Here is a 19839-nt window from a genome sequence, read left to right as displayed (position 1 = left end):
CGAGGCGACCCCCTCCCCCTGGCTGGTATTCTTTTTACGAAATAGAATGGTGAAAGTTTCCTTGAGAAAAAAATGTGTGTTAAATCTTACTGATTTTCGAGATGAAAAACCTGAAATAGTATGCCTGGTTGGATAATGCTATATATATCGTGACTCTTCAGGGATATTTCAATTGGATAAGCAACGTTAAAGGGACAAAGTCGGCCATTTTTCATAAATTTTGTTTGATACGAGATACTATTTATATTGTTTGACATGTTGAAAGATAATGAATGAATGGGTGACCATGCATATATTCGACCCCGGTTTTAGACACGATACATGAAACCATCACGAAAATGAATTAATAATAATGGTCATGACCATTAATTCATTTTCGTGATGGTTTCATTTAATTTGTCTAAAACTGGGGTATAAATAGTATCTCGTATCAAACAAAATTTATGAAAAATGGCCGACTTTGTCCCTCAAAATTCCATTGAAATGTACAATGGCCACCTTGAAATATGTACTTCTTGTTGATAAATACATCACTTTTCGTGACCGTGGAAAGATAAAAACTGCGTCGAGTAAATACGAACAAACCCAAATATCGCTACTAATTCCTCATTTTATTTTTTTTATCAGCATGGCAATGCGGCGAAGGAAACGGAGTCCACGTTCTATACCTCCATAAATCCCGGAAAAGATGCGAAAGAGCAATCTTCCGAGATTGTTGACGGCGACGGTGCAAACGCAGAACCCCTTTCCAGGACATCCCAGCTGGAAAGACAACTGGAAGAAGTCGCGGCGAAGGAGGCTTACACGGAAAAACTGTCCAGATCGGCCGAAGAGAGACGCAAACTGCTCGACTACAGTTTTCAGCATAAACTCGGGCAGGGCGGTTTTGAAGGCAAGGATACGAGCGAAATTTTGAGAGGGTTCTATATAAATATTGGCCTGTTTGGTCTGCCGGGAGCAGGCAAGAGTTCCTTCATTGACACAGTAGAAACCTGTTTAAGAAAAGTCTCTAAAGGCAAGTGTAATTATAAATTTTCACTTTCTCTCCCCTATACGCAGGTCTAAGGTAAACCAGGCATACATGCAGAAAAAATGATTAGCCGACTTTGCTGATTGAAAAAGATAAAAAAATAAGATCTCGTAACTAGGCGTATACGAGCGCACACCACACATAATTATGCCGACATCAAATTGCTTTCAATGTACGTGCTTCATATCGGTATTTGCTCGGTAGAATCCTCTTTTCAATTTTTTTGCTTCTGGTATATTAACATTTCAGTCTAGAGACCGCAGCTGTTTTACGCGGAGAGATGATAAACATGACGTCATTACTAGCTGCAGAATCATAACATATGTCATAGCAAAACAATAACCTTCGCGGAGGAAGTAATTGTGTGATGGTGAAAATGTACAGAATTGCGCATCGGCTGCAACGACCTCGTCGTCTGTAGAAATTCAAAATTTACTGTGTGTTATAAAAGCCGTTCTACTGTACAATTGTACTTGCCTTTCTCTGACTCCTGTCCATATAGATAGGGAGTGTCACACGAATTGCTGTACGATCCCGTGAGGTCACCATCAAGTTCGAAAAGCAAATAAATACATATAAGGAAAGGGTATCCATAAATAATTGAATAAATAAATAAATGTAAATTATATGCAGGAAACTCTTATTGAAACTTTGACATTGTACCGAAAATAAATGCAATGCTATGATTTTTCCAAGGATAAATACTCTTTAATGGTTGAGTCCGGAATTCGAATGGACCACAGTACAAACAAAAGCACGTGCATAATCGTAGATACACGTAGAACTCTGTGTACTCGTGTGCACATGTATTTGTTTGTACCTCTGTAACACAGTGTCTTTAGTGTCCGTTTTCCATAATTGTCACAGCAGTCAGAGCGTGACACCATATTCCGGAGTCCCATTCTTTTAATCAAGTGAACTTGTTTATACCGTGCCAGCTGATAGGAAAACTATGTTTGTCAAGAACATCGAAGATGCCATAGAAGTCACAGAGTGTCTGGCAGGACTAGCGGCGTTCAAATTATTCGACACGAAAGGTTTTGGGCAAAATCTCCGCGACGATGAAAGTCATATATTCAGAAGCATCATAGAAGGCGGACTGAAAGCCCGGTCTTCATTGAGGCCTGAGGACGCGGACGCATGCGCTGATTCACCTCTGTCAGAAAGAATGCACTCGATGGTGTGTTTTGTCAATCCAATGGACCCATCCCTACATAATGGCAGTTTGGAACAATATTTGAAACCCTTCAAGGATGTATTGAGATCTGTAGGTAAGTGGCAATGGTGTGTGGACACCTCACGAAACGAAAAGCATTCTGTGGTTCCTTCTAGCCGGCCGGCTGTTACTTGTTTCGAATAACCCAGTATTTCTAAAACTTCAGTACAACTTACCATCGTCTCTGCAGACCCTGAGTTTACGCGCATGGCAGCTCTTGGAGAGAGTGAGACAAACTGTAAATTGAATGTGATATGGTGTAATCAATATGGCGTATATTATCTCACCGATGGCATCGTCATTGTCTATGGTGTATGGATGAGATTAGATATTTGGAGTTAAAAGCAAAGAACAAGCATGGGTGGAAAAGTCGCCATCTCTACATCTAATTTTAATCAGATTGAAATCACTGTAATTTTTAATAAGATTTTCATTATTTTGTTCTACAAACAACTAAATTTTCTTCTTAACCCCAAAATTGTGGTGAAATGCAAAGTACCAACCTCGTAATGACAACGTCTTGTGTCAAGCAATGTCATTGTTGGCTAATCAATCGTAGTCTTGACAACGCATTCAGTCGAAAACAAAGACACTTTACCTACACAAAAGGATGCTGTGCGGAAACGTTGAAAAATATAAGTGTTTTGACATGATTGTTAGAGCAGCGAAAAACAAGGTATATGTTAGGCACATAACAAAAACAAAAACAATGGCAAATCTATCAAAAGTTGCAATTGGGTGGAGGTCGGCCGAAGTCCAATCGGTGAAGTGGTGCTGCTGCGTACGCGTGCTGCTGTAGCATCGGAATACGACTCAGATTCAGGTGATTTTAACTTCGAATCCGAAATTGATTTCAGCTTTTTAGTTGAAGGAATTTCGTAGGAGAAATGTTAACTGAAATTTCGCTTCTTTTGTTTTTCATTTATGTTTGTCAATGCAGGTATCAATCCAGTATGTGTGGTGACGCACAGCAAGAAAATAGCCAACGAAACACAAAACTTAAAAATCATGGTAAATACTGTCTTCCCCTTGGAGTGTTTCTAATTACATCCAAAAGTTTTCAACAATTCTCACGTAGTAATTTAATAGGATCAATGGGTTTATTTTCAAGATGAACGGTTCCTGCTTAGTTTTAGTAACACCTTCAGCGGTATATAGAATGAGTGACACTGTAAGATATACTTAATTGGAGTATTATAATAAGATATATATATATATATATATATATATATATATATATATATATATATATATATATATATATAAAATGTGTGTGTGTGGTGTGTAGAATGATAGGTAGAAAGGTACATAAATAAAGAAGATTATTCTAGAGCTGTCATTATATAATATATATATATATATATATATATATATATATATATATATATATTATATGTATGTATATATGTATATATGTATATATATATATATGGGGGAGAGAGAGAGAGAGAGAGAGAGAGAGAGAGAGAGAGAGAGAGAGAGAGAGGGGGGGGAGAGAGAGAGAGCGAGCCTGATGGGTAAATAGATTGGCACATGCACCCACCCAGCTACACACACACACACATATATATATCTAGTATACACATAATGTAATTCTGTAATTTTTATACAGTATTTGGTAGGTTTTTCATAATATTTTGCTCATCATCGATCGTTATAGAGCGAGGTCATCAGAGCTACTGGAAGCAACAAAGATCGTGTATTCTTCATCAACAACCACACGACGGGAAACGCCGAAAGGAATCCAGACACAGAACTGGCAGTGTTCAGCATTCTCAACTGTGCCCTGGCCTGTGCCGAGACACACGTCAAATCGAAACTGAAGTCGAGAGAAAGAAAAATCAGCCAATCATCCCCTTGGTTGTTGGCTCCAGAAAATCCTGCGGTCAAATCACGTGCTTCATTTAGTGACGCCGACAAAATCTCCCGGCCAAGCACAGATGACAGGGAAAAGTACTCCAATACAGGTACAAAACGTCTGTAAAATTGTTTTGGGGATACATCCGAATTTCTGCTGTGCATACCAGTGAACTCTGCGTGACCTTAAATCCTGGCGGCTTCTTTTATAGGATAGGTCGTTTAGTTGTTTTTCCCATATCCGAGGAAAAAGACAAATGTTTACAATTTGTAATTCCATCATAAGAGGCTAAAACCATATACAATATTTTTGACACGGATGTACGACAATACACGAAAAAAGTTATGTGAGTTGTGCAGCGAAGGAGTTTATAGCAAGACAGAGTTCAACCCTCTATGGTGAAAGTAACAATGGACGCATGTAGAGGTTGCCAGACGTACAAATTTTACTGATGGCGCGCTGGCCACTGATTGGCTAATGAGAGGTAAAACATATTATGGTATAGCGTTGCCAATTTTGGCAATGACCTGGACTAGTAAGGCAATGCAAAAGATCATTATCAGCGAAAATTCCAGGATGTTGAAGGTTATACAAAAGTCATATTATGAAAGTGCACGTGAGTCTGAGAACAGTATAAGTAACCACATGTCAAATAATATAATTAGTAGGATGCACTGAGATGACGATTTTTTAACTTCGCTGACAGGTCGTGGGATGCGAAAGATTTCTTCGACACAGGCTCCATCATCACCGGACTTGAAACGCCAGGCTGAGCAGATATACAAATCTCGTAAGCCCCTACCGCCCACTCCAAAAGATGTCCAAGAGGACATCAAGGCGAGACCGCATTCAGATACAACTGAACAAAACCAGGTAAATTTATCAGCGATAAAACATTCAACTATAACTTTGTCATTTCAACAGTGATACCATTTTATGCTTGCTGTATAACCTATCTATGATACATGTATCTAAATTTTCTTGTAGGTTTTAAATAGTTCTAAGGGCCAATTATGTTTTAACTTTGGACGCTTCACAAAGTCAAAATAAATACTTGAAACGAACCAAGCCATCCTAAACAGTCAAAGAATAATTTTTCACCGTTATCAGTATCTCGTGAGCTGAAAGTTGTGGACATATTTTGAATTTTCACGACTAAACTTCAGTTGTAGACTGTAGATCGAGATAAGGCGTGCTCATCAAGCAAAAGGAATCAGTGATAGATTGTTGTTTTCACTAAACTTTTCTGAAGGCAACGTTGGCGCCAACACCGACTCAGCGGGCCTGCCAAGTTGTCGTGGCTTTAGAAGACTACAGCAGCAGACAAACAGGGGACTTATCCCTTCAGAGTGGAATGGAATATCTCGTTTTGGACGATTCGGGATCGCATTTCTGGAAGGCGAGGGATAAACATGGGTATGTGTACAGCATGGACAGACGAATATAAAAAACATATGAGGTATATCAGCAGATTTGGTTCTCTGATCCATCTCTGACCCATCTCTTGCAATGAAAGATTACGGTTGTTTCAATCACTATCTTTTTGTGGCATACACACATGGCAACCTTGTATGAGAAAACTCTTGTATGGGTAAAGAAAATTGACTGGTGTTGACTCTCTCGCGTCGTGAAAGTTGAAATTGAAGTTTCAGTCGTTGGATATTACAATTTCGTTTTCGAATACAGTGGATATACGTAATATTGACTAAAAGATTGTCACCTCGTCCCGTAGGAAATGAGTCATCGCTTTCATGTGCAGGGTTTACGGTTGTTTCAATCACTATCTTTTTGTGGCATACATACTTGTCAAACTTGTATGAGAAAACTCTTGTGTGGCTAAAGAAAATTGACGGGCGTTGACTCGGTCGACCACACTTTATTAATTCATAAACTTCAGTCATATGGTATAGGTGGTAATCTGTTAACCTGGCTTTCCACATATCTTCAATGTCGTTTACAAAGGGTAGCTTTTGACGGGGAACTGTCATCATGGGGACATGTCACATCAGGTGTACCCCAAGGGTCTATTTGGGTCCGCTCCTCTTTGTACTTTATATCAATGACATGTCTGAATGCATGAACCATGCAAATTTATCTTTGTATGCTGACGATTCCAAGTTATTTATGGCCATTACTGATATGTCCGATTGCATCAAACTACAACAAGATATCAACCAGGTTGTGAAGTGGACGAGCAAATGGAAGTTGTCATTAAATGTTAAAAAATGTTCATGTATTTCATTCACTTTGAAAAAAAAACGTCAAAATATTTCCTTACAGATGTGCTAAGCAAACTATCTTGACTCGCACCAACTTTGTAAAAGACCTTGGTGTATTTTTAACAAGTAAACTTAACTGGAGTATGCACATTAACCATGTTGTTTCAAAGGCTTTTAAAATGCTTGGATTTATCAAGCGTTCTTGTAAATATTTTAATAGCATCAAAGTTTTAAAAACATTGTATGTCTCCTACGTCAGAAGCCACGTTGAATACTGCTCACCCATCTGGTCCCCTCATCAATTATATTTAATAAGGAAATTAGAAAGAGTCCAAATAAAATTTATCAAGTATCTTTGTTTCCGTTCATCGATGGCTTACTCAAGGGCTCTGTATAGTAACCTATGTTATGAATTTCGCCTTCCCACATTGGAGAACAGGCGAAAATTTTTAGACACTCTTTTTCTTTATAAAATCCTTCACTCAGTTTATAGTGTACCAGATGTCCTTGCACAGATTCATTTTAACGTTCCTGCTTTTACATTGCGTCGTGCTGTTCTTTTTAGACCAGTGTCAGCACGTACGAATATCTTGAAACACTCATTTTTATCACGATGTCAGACATATTTTAATTCTATCTGTAACAAGCAAAATTTAGATATTTTTAATAACTTAAGTAATTTTCGTCATGGATTATGTAAGATCCTTTTTTACGAATGATTACTTTTATCTGGATGTTTTTCTGTGTGTCTTTCGCTGTGTTGCTGTTTTTTTGTTATTTCTTATGTGAATTCTCCTGTCTGTTTGTTTACGTTGTAACTGTTATATATTTTGCGTTTTTGTATTATATTTTTATTTTCAAACGAACCTGTTATTGGGGCAACCTGTTGGTTCGAGATTAATAAAATAAAATAAAAAAATAAAAATAAAAAAATTAAGAATTTCAGTCTTTTATTAGGCACATAATATCGCGTATCCTCGTTTTGATGAGGTACACAATGTAAAAGTCATGGCAAGCCGAACACTCTTGTGAATAAATATAGTTATTTGAGGCAGAACAAGAAACTGCCGTGAGTACAGAATGTACACAAAAAGACAACGACTGTACCTTTCACCGCCAGAACATTGCAAGAAGCAAAGACAATAATTATTTTTGTCGCAGAAAAACAGGATGAACAATATTATTTTTTTCTTATTTCATCTTTCGTAGAAATACAGGATTTCTAAATCGGGACTTAGTGATGGATCGAACGGAATTCCACTCAAGACAACTGGCAAAATTCCCGTAAGACACGATGATTTTTCCGACCGCCACAGACGAGAGAGCGAGAAGATTTGCATGACGATTTCAATTTCAAGTTTTCCCTCGTCTGCATACGTTTCGTATCTTCTTGTCTCATGGAAATGAACCGTGACTATTGAAATTCATTTATTTTCCATTTGATGCCTTTTCTGTCATTTTATGTAAATAATGTGATGTCTTCTGACGTAATGTTTATTGACTTACCAAAGTACAGCCACGGTTCGAGTGACGTATACCAAAAGACAATGCATTATCTTAGTATATTGATGTCATACAAGAAACGTGTTCAAATTCAGCCGGTTAGTTTACGAACCATGTTCACAGGTCGAGAACTTTTAACTCCACTAGGAATCACCATCACTGACAAAAGAAAACGAAGGCCAACTGAGAAATAAATTGTAAAGTTCCAACTCCTACCTGCACAGCAGGTGCCAAGAAAAGTACGCCCATTCATATCTTTCATGGTTATCATTCATTTTCAGGTGGTTTTATAAAGAAGTCGGGCAAGAAGCAGCGGAGAAGCGGCTTAAAGAAGAATCTCAAGACGGCACCTTCCTTGTCAGACCTTCTAGTAACCCTGGACATTTCACATTGTCACTCCTGACAATCATAGAGTAATGTATTAATTATAAAATCAGAATTGCAAGTAATAATCCATTGTGACTGGTACGAATACCTTATTTCATAGGCAGAAATGCGGCTTTCTCACGAGTGTAAGAAAACCACCATTTGTTCTCACACCTGTATTGTCGCGCGAGTGAAATATATTTTCGTTTGAAGAATGCTTATTGGCCCTTTGCTGTTCCCGCGCCCAAGCCGCGCGTGTTATTTGACAGAACTATAGCGGGGCAGACGACACCTTCAAAGTGAATGGGTTTGTGCAATCTCTGTCAGGGACAAATTTGATATATATGAAGATTGACCAAAACACGATGCCAAATTACAAATACTGAATGCTATTAGAGAGCAGAAAACTGTCATTAGTAGAAAACTGTGTCGTATAGCAATATCATAATGTGAGTTGATGTGGACTATGTTTTTCGAAGGGGAATGATATAAATCAAAGAAGCCTTTTGATGAAAATGGTATGTTTTACAACAAAATAATATAACTGCGATTTTCTCAAGTATTGAAGGGACGTAAGAAAAATTATCCCACGCCACAATGTGCTGATTATGATAAAATGTTGATGTCCAATGTTATTTTTTTTGGGGGGGGGGATAAGAACCGAAGTAGCACGTCATATCCATCACAAGACCATAGATAGTCCAAAAGTTGAGCCACAAACTATGTAAAAAACCAGCTCACAACAATCATACTTGTAAACAAACATGTCATCGTAGCGAGTAATTGACGGTCGTTTGGGTAGAACGCCTTCTATCGGATGATTTATGGTTCGTAAGCTGACATCACAATTTAAGATAGAAATATTTATCACTGCTAATTCAAAGGGCCGTTGAAGGCGCACCTGAGGACGCCCAATCTTCATAATAAAAATCAATTATAGTAGGATTTTTGGTGGCCTCCGTATACCTTTTTAAACAACTGAACCCATTAGATCATATTGATTTGTAAAATTGCCCAGTGTTGGTGCGATCTTCAGGATCTTCTCCAGTTTCGCCCTCGCTCTTCAAAACAAGCGAACAAGAACAGCATGAATTCAAAGACCCGACATTTTGGTTTGGTAAAGTCGATGACCTGGCACATTTCGATGAAAGTCTCTTTGTTGTCACCTTCCTATGGGAAATAGATAATGTAAAGTCAGCCATCACGCAATCTCCGCGTCACGCAATCCTGATAAAGACAACGACTGCTGAATTCAAAACATCCGAGGGGATTTCCCTCTTCCTATCTTAATAATTTTTGAGAAGTACATGTTTTTATTACCTAATTGCCACCAGATACTTCTGCTCAGAGGCATATTTCAACGGCCACATCCGTCTATATAGAACTCAATAACCAAATAAGTAGTAAGCCCAAAGGCCGTTATTCGAAATCCTTGAAATTCCATCGACCTTGCCAATTATTTATGGCTTGATGTATGCAGATCTGCATTCAACGGTAGCAACCAATGACGAGAGATGACGCAGATAGTTTAACTTCGTTACAACTTGGATTGTGCTTATTGAAGAGTTGTTTGAGGGAACATAACAGTGTTTTATTATTTCAAAACAATGATATGAAAAGACATGTAACTGCTGATCTCTGTTTCCCAAAGCATGCACTATTAGATTTAGAAATATATCGTTACACCGTTCAGATGCAATATCCAAATGAATGTTTATTTATTCATTCGCTTATCTATTTTATTTATTTTATTAGTTATTTGAATTTATCACGCACGTGTCGATTTATTATAAATTTTGAACGATTTGTAAAAAAACACATCTTCGCCATGTGTTAGAGGTTAGGAGTCAACTTGAACTTTCATAAGATATTATGATGACCCTTCTGTCACCCTTCAGAGATTTCTAGATTATAAGAAGATATTTCTTTTTCTTTCCTTTGTTTGTTTGTTTGTGACTGAAGGCAACGGAAAGCTGTGTATCACTATTCCATAAAGAGTACATCGGATAACAAATGTTACATAATAAAAGATCACATATTTCCCGACATCCCTCAGCTCGTTGAGTATCATCAGCTCAATGGTGGAGGTGAGATCTCGCTAAAATTGTTTGGAACGTGCATGTCGAGAAACTCACTTTTTCACTCGATTCTATTCAGTGTAAAATCACGCAAGTTTTAAATGATTCTACATGTTTATTTCATAGTATTTCGCTGAAATTATCGCGTGGTACTTTTTTATTTATTTCTATCACTGGATTAAGGCTTTGATTTGTATCGTTCAACCGCGGTTGTCAAAGCTTAAGTTATTTGCATGACTGTATCGACGAAAAACACGGTAATGAGATCTATGATGCTGATGCTGAGGATGATGATGATGATGATGATGATGATGATGATGATGTGATATGATGATGATTAGTAAGGAGGAGAAGGAGGAAGAGGAGGAGGAAAATGGTGATATGCCAGTGGCATTTACTTGCTGAAGTGATCATGATACATATTTTCATATCGCTAGAGAAAATCGGAACAGGCAAAGAAATGTAAAGGTGCACGCATGTACTCAAGATATTTCTGAAAACTTATCTGTTATTACTGTATATTCATACAACTTTTCTAAAATGATCTTGCAGGGCTAATCACCCGACTTCGAATGACTGCCCATAACTTTCAAGGTGAGAATGTAATGACACGTCAGTTAATTCCACTCATCATCACACAAATCTTTAACCACCGACATAGACCGTTACATTACCCAGACTCTGCACAAGTACAGAGACTTTGAAAATGAGTTACACAGTGACGGGAGACTTTGTACTGGAATAAATAACACTTTGCTGAGATATATATATATATATATATATATATATATATATAATATATATATATATATATAATATATATATATATATATATATATATATATATGTATAATGTAAAACAAAGCAGGTCAAGACGCACCAACTCAGGACACCAAGCTCTTCATTTATAAAATTTATTACACCGACGTTTCGTGGGAGTAATCCCACTTTATCAAGGTTAAAACGATCTGAAATAAAATAACAACGACAAACTTAAAGTAAAATACACATGCTAAAATAGATTGAATCATACAGAGACTGGAAAACGTGTAAAAGTTAAAAATAAAAATTGGCGCCAACTTACAAAAAAGGCGAGCAGGAAACTGCCCCGCTTTCCTTCGAACCCAGAAGTCGAATGGTCAAAGTGTGGGTATTGTTTCAAAACAACGTCAATGTATATATATATATTGATAGATAGATAGATAGATAGATAGATAGATAGATAGATAGATATGTGTGTGTTTGTGTATAAGAGGTTTGTGTATATATATGTGTGTGTGTGTGTGTTGGTGTATATAGGGCCTATATGAATGAAAACATCCTGGAAAAAAAATCCCAAGGCATAAATATGATATTTTTGTACATTTCATTAAGATTCCCTGGAGCTTGATCCAAGCACCATAGTCATGATGCAGGAACTGGGCAGTGGTCAGTTCAGCGTGGTTAGGCTCGGAAGACTACAGGATGGACGACTAGCGGCAGTTAAGATGATGAAGAAAGAATCCTGGTCCATCAACGGCTTTATGGAAGAAGTCACCACGATGAGGTATGTTGATCAGCAGCTATGTTGATCAGCAGCTCTACTGTCTATATTTCGCTCTCCTTGTCTTGTATCGTTGATTTTATCTCAGTTTCAAAAGAGTAAGATTGAATGTAGCCCGTGCTTGTATGTTCGATGATGACGCTGTCCTTGACAGGCAACAGCATGAGAGAGAGGGGGGTAGAAGAGACAGACAGACAGACAGACAGACAGACAGACAGACAGACAGACAGACACTGAAACAGCGGGACAGAGACAGAGAAAGGGACAGTGCAAAGAGCTTATCGCTTGATGTGTGCGACAAAGGCTAAAAGGCTAAACAGATACGTTATCCGTCTGTACACCGTGCAAAGCAAAGATAGTGAATTTATACACACCAACTTACTCAGCACCTGTTTCCTTCTGTTCCAGAAAATTACGTCATAAAAATTTGGTCAGCCTGGTTGGAGTATGCACTAGAAATCCTCCATATTTTCTGGTGATGGAGTACATGAGTCAGGGTAAGTTTTATTGCAAAAATAGAAAACTAATTTTTCTTGACAGATTCAACATGGTAGCTGTTACTTGATACCTTTTGTTTAGGACCGTGGATAGATCTGGCTTAATTTCATTATGCCTGTCCTAGATTGTTTTACCCTGACAACATTAATTTGGTTGTACTTCCTGTATTAAAAAGAAAAACAGACAAAAAACATGAGAAACAAAATTCGCATTCATAAACCCTCGCATCGTGTGCGTATAAGTGAACTTAGTTTGTCTGCTTCAGGCTGCGTTCAGGACACAGCACCAAGTACGCGGGATCACGAAACGCACATAGAAGATGCCTTGAAATATCGTTGCATGTTGATAGCTCAGAAGACAACAAACATTTTGACAACGGGGGATAAAAGTTGTGACATCTCCGACCTCTGACGTCAATAATTTATTGCGTACCTCGTCATTTACCTATGTTTGTTCTCTCCTGATGGACAAGGGTCACAGCAGATCTTCTGATCTAACCGAGATATAATCTGGCCCAGTGGAGTCTAGAGTTCCTTCCCTTAATGGCTAATTACCAAAGGTCAGGACTGTAGAGAGCTTAAACATTCAAAATGGCATTTACTAACCTTGTGTCACTCAACATGTAACTTACACAGTGGAAATCAAGCATAATTATTAGATGAACACACTGTACTGTCCATGTCTTCCTGTTTGAATTGTTATGTCTTTTAACACATTCTCTATCTCCATGTCCTCTCCTAAGGTTGTCTATTAAAGTATTTACAGAAGCACAGCCATTTACTGAATCGGTCTGAAATCCCAATACACATTTGTATTCAGGTCTGCTCGGCAATGGAGTATTTAGAATCCACGAATTTCATTCACAGAGATTTGGTCAGTTGGCACAAGTTTTTCTCAACAACAAAGTTTGTTGTTTGGTTGAGATGGCAGTGAAGCTCGTTCAAGGAGTTAGAACAGTGGGACGATTTTAGTCATACGCGGCGATGATGATGATAATGATGATGATGATGATGATGATGATGATGATGATGATGTTGATAGTGGTGGTGGTGGTGGTGATGATGATGATGATGATGATGATGATGATGGTGGTGGTGATGATGAATATTATTACGTTATTATTCTATCAAAGTCGATTTTCAAGCATTGAAATCTCTCAGTTGCAGTCAAGGCGAACCATTGTTCTCTTCTTTGTATTCTAAGCGATTTTGACTAAATACAGAATTTACTCGAACAGCTGAAGTTTGTCATGCAAACCGTGATAAATTTCCTGTTACTTTATAAACAATAACTAACTAGATTTCAAAAATTAATTAATTAGATAGTAGAAGCCACGAACCGATTATTATTATCAAGAAGTGGTTAGCAATTTCGAGTGTTTCTTACGTCATATTATCTTGGTTATTTACAGGCAGCCCGTAATTGTCTCGTTGGAGACAACATCTCTGTTAAAGTGGCCGACTTTGGCCTTACAAGGTAAGGTGAAAATGATTTCTGGGCCAGGGCGTTGCTGTGACGTCACGGCTGCTAGATTATAAATGATGTGTCATAATCATAGCGCTACATACTCATGTTATAGCAGAGCTATGCTTTGTTTGAACTTTACACCAAACGCTTCTACATGAGGGGAAAAATAGCAATTGCCGCCTTTTTAGTGAGAACCTCTTCGCTGACAGGTTAAATCAAAGTAGGTTCCTTGTCTGTCGCATTATCAGTCACTGCATTCACTGCGATACTGCACATCAAATAGTCCCTTCCCAGTTCTTGATTGACATCATTCGAAACGATGCCATCATAAATTATCGACTCTCCTGGTACATAACGTTGATCGACTTGTTCTGACTGGACTAACCCACAGGCAACTAGTGTCAGATTCATAGCCGGGGTAGATCTTAATCCCTAAAAGCTTTGGGTAGATTTTGTAAAGCACGCTAGCGATTAAGCCCTATTCAGAAGAAACTGCTGCTTAGGTTGCCAAGTCATTCAGCTTTCAACATCCTATAGACTGAAATGTGTTGATAAGCAGGGTTGCTGAGTAAAACTGGGTAAAAGGTCGAGTCATGGAAAAAAAATTTCGAATATCGACACGTACTCATTTTAGAATGTGTAATTTAGTTTGATAAATAAGACGAGAGATTCAAGAACTGATTGCGGCGACGTTGATCCAACGAACACGATGTGTTGTCTTAAAACTGTGCAAAAAATGTCCTCCCGCCTGGGAAGCGGATGTAAATAATTTGTGAATCGGATTCATGGGCTGGCCCTAAAATGTCCCAATAACTGATAACACTCTATAGTTATCAAGAAAAGGGTTGAAATTATATCAAAGTGATGTCCGAAGTCTCATTTGTGTTGATTTTGTTGACAAGATTGTCTTTTGTTTGTTTTGTCTCCCTTAGATATGTTATTGACGACGAGTATATTCCATCATGGGGGACTAAATTTCCAGTTCGATGGGCGCCCCCTGAAGTGCTTTTGAAGAATAAATTCAGCAGCAAGTCTGACGTGTGGTCGTTCGGTGAGTCTGAGGGGATTCTCCAGCGAGTATTGTGTTTGTGTAATTAAATGTCATTGGTTACTGTTGCTACGGATATAGACGGACTTCGAGCTGAAATACAATGGGTGACCTTCAATTTATAAACAAAGTTTAAGTTGCACGAATCATTAATCCGACATAAATGACTCTGTCGGCCATGTTTATTTGCAGAACGTAGCTGTAACATTGTATGGTCATCCGAGTAGAAATAATAATCCGAGGTTTCTATAGATACAGATGACCGAATTCCTTTAAATGTCTTTGTCATGAAAAATCGGGAGCTAGATAAGTCATGAGTTCTTTAACAGAATACAATGTCGAACACACGAGGGACAGGCATTTCTGCATTTATAGATGCATAGTCCTTCTCACCCTTTGGCGCTAAAATTTGATTTGATTTGATTTGATTTGATTAGGCAAATATTCAGGAAAACGTTAAAAAAACAAATTATTAAATAAATACAAAAACAATACTATATAAAATCACATCAAGCGCAACAAAACTGTTACAGTAAAGGAACACAACTGAAAATTACTTGCCGAGGATTGCACAAGAAAGTTAAAAACATGTCCATTGTGGTCCTCAAAAGAAAACGAAAAATCACATGATCACTGCGATCATCAAATAAGTAACTAAAAATGGTACCAACACACAAACACACAAACAAACTGACCACGGCAACTGGGGCAGGTCATAATTGCCCTAGCCCTCCAATTTTGAGGCACAAATAGTATTTGACCTTCTTTTTAAAAACTTTAGAACAATGGCTTGAGTTGTGAACACTCAAAGGAATGTCATTCCATAATTTAGCCCCTGTAATCTGAAATGAATGTTGACCATGAGAACCAAAGGCTGGTGAACGAACAAAATATGAGCTTGATCTGGTATTATACGTACGTGAGTTCGTTGTCAAATTGAAATGTTCAGGAAGATAAGAAGGTTCACATTATTGATCGCTTTATGCACGTGATTCAATTTTAGCAGCTGTAATCTTTGTTCATGGGCAGCCAGCCAATCGTTTTGAAAAGCTGGGTTGACACATGTGTTCGAGGAGGCAAACTTAGAACGAATCTAATTTATTTTGTGAATGTTGTAAACTCGATTTCGTAAGCTTAGTTAAACTGGCAAACCAAATGAACATGCATAGTCGTAATGGCATTGGATTAGAGAGGAAACTAATAATTTTCTGATGTTTGAGTCTAAACATTGAGATTTCCAACAGAGGAATTTAAGTCTGGCATTTGCTTTGCTCAAAACATTGCATGTCATAGACTCTCCATCAAGCGAATGATCAATTTCCGCTCCAAGGTAATTCACTGACGTTTTATGTGAAATTTCTATGCCATTACAAGCAACTGACAATTTCGAGTTGGTTTTTAGTTTTGCGTTCAAACAAACCGATGGCTTTAAGTTTACCAAGTAAGATCGTATGGTCGACTTTATCGAACGCTTTCTGTAAATCTAACATCATGACCTTCCCAACATAATTACCCTTATCCATTGCCATTTCCATGCGTATGTAATCTGTTAAAACCAGAAGTCTGTTGAATAAGATGTACGGAAACCGGATTAAAACTTACACAAAAATTTGAATCTTCGATATGCTTAGACAACTGATCATGAAATACTTTTTCAATGACCTTTGAAATTACACTCAATATGGACACTGGTCGATAAATTTCTCTGCTCCTTCGCGGAGTCTCCCTGCCAAAGATAATCAGTGCACTTTTTGAATGTGAAAGTAAAGAATAGGTTACCACGAACCTCTTCTCAAAGCCAGGAAGAAAGGTCACTGTGTCCCTTGAGTTTGTCGTGAATAGAAAGCGAGTTACGCACTGTAACAACACTCTCGCAAGCCGTTTTTCACCGTTAGCCAACATTTCTTCAAGTGTGAGAATTCCTGGAGGACTTGCGAAATCTCATCGATACAATATTGGAAAGATGCAAGGGTTCCACAACACAATCACTTTGCTACCATGACTGAAAGTTGATATTGCAGTGTCGTCTCATATTAGATCCCCTTGTACGCATGTGTCCCGTAAAGAAACAATAGTATTGGGTAAAAAAACGGGTTTTTGTAAGGACCTTAGGAGTAACGAATGACAAGTGACATGGACATTGTTTTTGTGCTCTTTGCAGGCATATTAATGTGGGAAATCTACACGGGCGGTGGACAACCCTACGGAAGTATGACCAACATCCAGTATATCCATGAAGTCACAGAAAAGGGGTATCGACTGACGAGACCGGTGAAATGCCTTCCTCAGATTTACAATGTCATGTTATACTGCTGGAAAGCGGTGAGTTGTGTGGCTCGTTAAGTGCAAATCATTGGGACAAATCTGTTTATGACCATTCCCTGCCTCTGATCTTCAGCATAGAGGTATAAACTAACCAGGGCTTGCTTTAGCAAGGGGCTTAGCTTCACTCGAAATTGACAAGTGTGGAATTCAATTATTTTGTCCATCATGTTGGTCAGAGACACTTTATTAGCGTAAGGGCATCAAATCGTGACCTTTCGTTATTTCCAAATCGTACTGGTTATGAAAAACACCTGCGATGACCCCAGTTTATCTGAACATTGACATGTTGTCTCCTATGTGTTTAATTTCAGGATCCAAACGATCGACCTACATTTCATGAACTCAGCAAAGTTCTCCAGGGTTTTCACAATCCTCACCGCGAGCCGCAGATGTCTCTTGAAATGGACATCTGAAGCGAAGTAAATGGATCGGAATGTTATTTACGCGTGTTTTGTTCAAGTCTCGGTGCATATTTTCGTAACCAAGAGAACCACTGTGTTTAATTGTGATGACTAAGCTGACTCGGACTTCGTCGCCTTACTCGTGCGATGACCCGCTACATCATGTGAGGAAGTAGTCGATTCCCTTCGTCGAAGCCATCGATCGATGCCGTAACGCCTGCCTGTAAAAGTGCACCTCCAAAAGACACACAGAACATAGGCATAACGTGTACCCTCTTAATGACTCACCAAATTCTACAGACATTGAACCAGTCTGACCTGCGGGGTTGTCATGACAGTTATAATGACCCATCACCTTTTGATAACATCACGGCGCCAGTTGATATCCCGTGGACTGACCACTGGCACGTAGACGGTTGCAAGAGGCTGGTCGGTCTTTTCATTACAGACATTTTCAGTAAATTCTTACTCAAAAGTTTACAGCCATTAATATCAATAAATATACAGTAAACTGATAGGTTTTAAGTACATATTACGGATATATTTGACCAAACTGGCAGATATCTGACAGATTTCTTATTTTCACCTTACCTGAGAGTGTAAATCACATTTGTTCAGTCAGAAGCGCTTTTATCGCAATATTTTATGGCAGTATACACCATAACTTTGTTTTATATTTACACAAGTATTTTCATCCGCTTCCGCACTGATATCATATTTAAACAAGAGGCTTTGACAAGTTGAACATAAAAGATGCCGTACAGGGTCAAGAACTAATAATAAAACAGAGCGCGGCATAACACTGAACAAAGTTTACATTGTTGTGCATGGAATGTGTTTTCCATCTGTGGATACTGAACATAACTTGTAAATCTATATCAAAATATATTATGTTTGTTCAAGTCATTTCTCTTCAGATTTCCAACTGTTCTTTTTAGCGCCATGACCTCGATTGACAGGGAGCGCTATCGCGTACTCAACCATGTCGGTTTCCTTGGCTCTGCGTCAACTGTGGCCGATGTGGTTATCTGGTCAAAAGTTGCCAAACCTACACAGATTTTACTAATTATAAACGTTCCATGCCTCGATAACGAAGTAAGCTGTTTCCGAGCTACTAATCGGAGGAATATCCGAAGCCGTGAACGATAAAGTGGTCAAATGTAACAGGCGCGCGAAACTAAAACACACCTTTGTTTTAATTACTTTCCTTGGGGAAACCTGTGTTTCAACCGTTTTCTTACTAAATCAAGTATACAGCAGAAGGCTCAGCATTCAAAGTTTGGTAACAGAGAAACAAATTGCCGGACATTTTCCAATATTTGAAATTCACAGTGGCCACCATCCAAAAACGGTAGCAACTTTTACCGCAAGAGCTTTATAATGCTCCCACACGTGGTAGATGAGATTTGAATTGTTAAAATTTGAGAGTCCAAATATCTGTCCGCGAGGCGCTTTCTACCTCAAATTTGTTTGATATTGTACATAGTAACTTGTAATTTCTCAAGGATGTGCACATTCTAACTTCTGGCAACATCAGTGATAACTTTATCCGATGTTCAACAATGTCAAGGACAGGACGTGTTGATAATTTACCGGCCGTGGCAACAGTGATGGTTCTTCAAAGTTTGCATATCCTATAATGCAATCAAAACGGTTTGCTAGCCTATAATGTCAAATATATGCATTGTGATTTTATTCCTTGATGACTACAACAACAGAGCTAAAGCTTTGTGGCAAAGTTTGGACAAGTTTTCAGATATGGGCAGCATACTCGGAGGTGACAATAGTTTTCTCTCGAACTTTGTCCATTGGTTTGCCGCCATTTTCTTTACATAGCGCTACATTGAAATTCAATGACAACATGGGTGACTCAGATTTCTTTGTCGTAAATTCAGTATACATGTAGCTGCCAATAAACTTATCTGTCAGATAAATTATGATTTTGCGATTTTCAACCTTCATGCTACTCAAGCAGGGCACTATTTATTGAATTAACGGTGTTAAGGTACATCATCAATTTAGGTGAGACTCCGTACTAGTCTCTCAGGGGCACGCTGGGCAGACATTTGGATTTCCTGCAGATGTGTTTTGTTTTTATGTACTTTATTTAATTTCAGAGGAAAGTTATTGTGTTTTCAAAGGAGTCTTTGTACATGTTATTGTTATTTTAACACTCTCAGCGTATTTTGCTGACGTACTATGTTCAAAATAGTATTTGATTGTTTTTATCTATGTTGTCAATTTCTAACACTATCATCAATAAATGTGACACCTGTGAAGATTGCAA

At 38.2% G+C, this 19839-nt stretch overlaps 1 protein-coding gene across 1 annotated transcript in view; it reads left to right on the top strand.

Annotated features, from left to right (window-relative positions):
* Positions 1-19839, top strand: part of LOC139131623 (tyrosine-protein kinase TXK-like) — a 24909-nt gene extending 5070 nt beyond the window's left edge. The window contains exons 2-18 of the mRNA XM_070697751.1: positions 628-1015; positions 1969-2301; positions 3187-3257; positions 3907-4213; positions 4811-4977; positions 5357-5520; positions 7533-7607; positions 8108-8239; positions 10155-10279; positions 10823-10864; positions 11645-11816; positions 12222-12310; positions 13054-13184; positions 13723-13787; positions 14711-14829; positions 16988-17148; positions 17463-19839. Coding sequence (XP_070553852.1) covers positions 628-1015; positions 1969-2301; positions 3187-3257; positions 3907-4213; positions 4811-4977; positions 5357-5520; positions 7533-7607; positions 8108-8239; positions 10155-10279; positions 10823-10864; positions 11645-11816; positions 12222-12310; positions 13054-13184; positions 13723-13787; positions 14711-14829; positions 16988-17148; positions 17463-17564 — 2643 coding nt within the window. The 3' untranslated portion in view covers positions 17565-19839. The remainder of the gene's footprint in view (positions 1-627; positions 1016-1968; positions 2302-3186; positions 3258-3906; positions 4214-4810; positions 4978-5356; positions 5521-7532; positions 7608-8107; positions 8240-10154; positions 10280-10822; positions 10865-11644; positions 11817-12221; positions 12311-13053; positions 13185-13722; positions 13788-14710; positions 14830-16987; positions 17149-17462) is intronic.

Source organism: Ptychodera flava, chromosome 4, assembly GCF_041260155.1.
Source record: "Ptychodera flava strain L36383 chromosome 4, AS_Pfla_20210202, whole genome shotgun sequence".
Taxonomy (NCBI): domain Eukaryota; kingdom Metazoa; phylum Hemichordata; class Enteropneusta; family Ptychoderidae; genus Ptychodera; species Ptychodera flava.
Note: the sequence above shows the minus strand (reverse complement) of the source record. Positions and strands in the feature narration are given on the sequence as shown.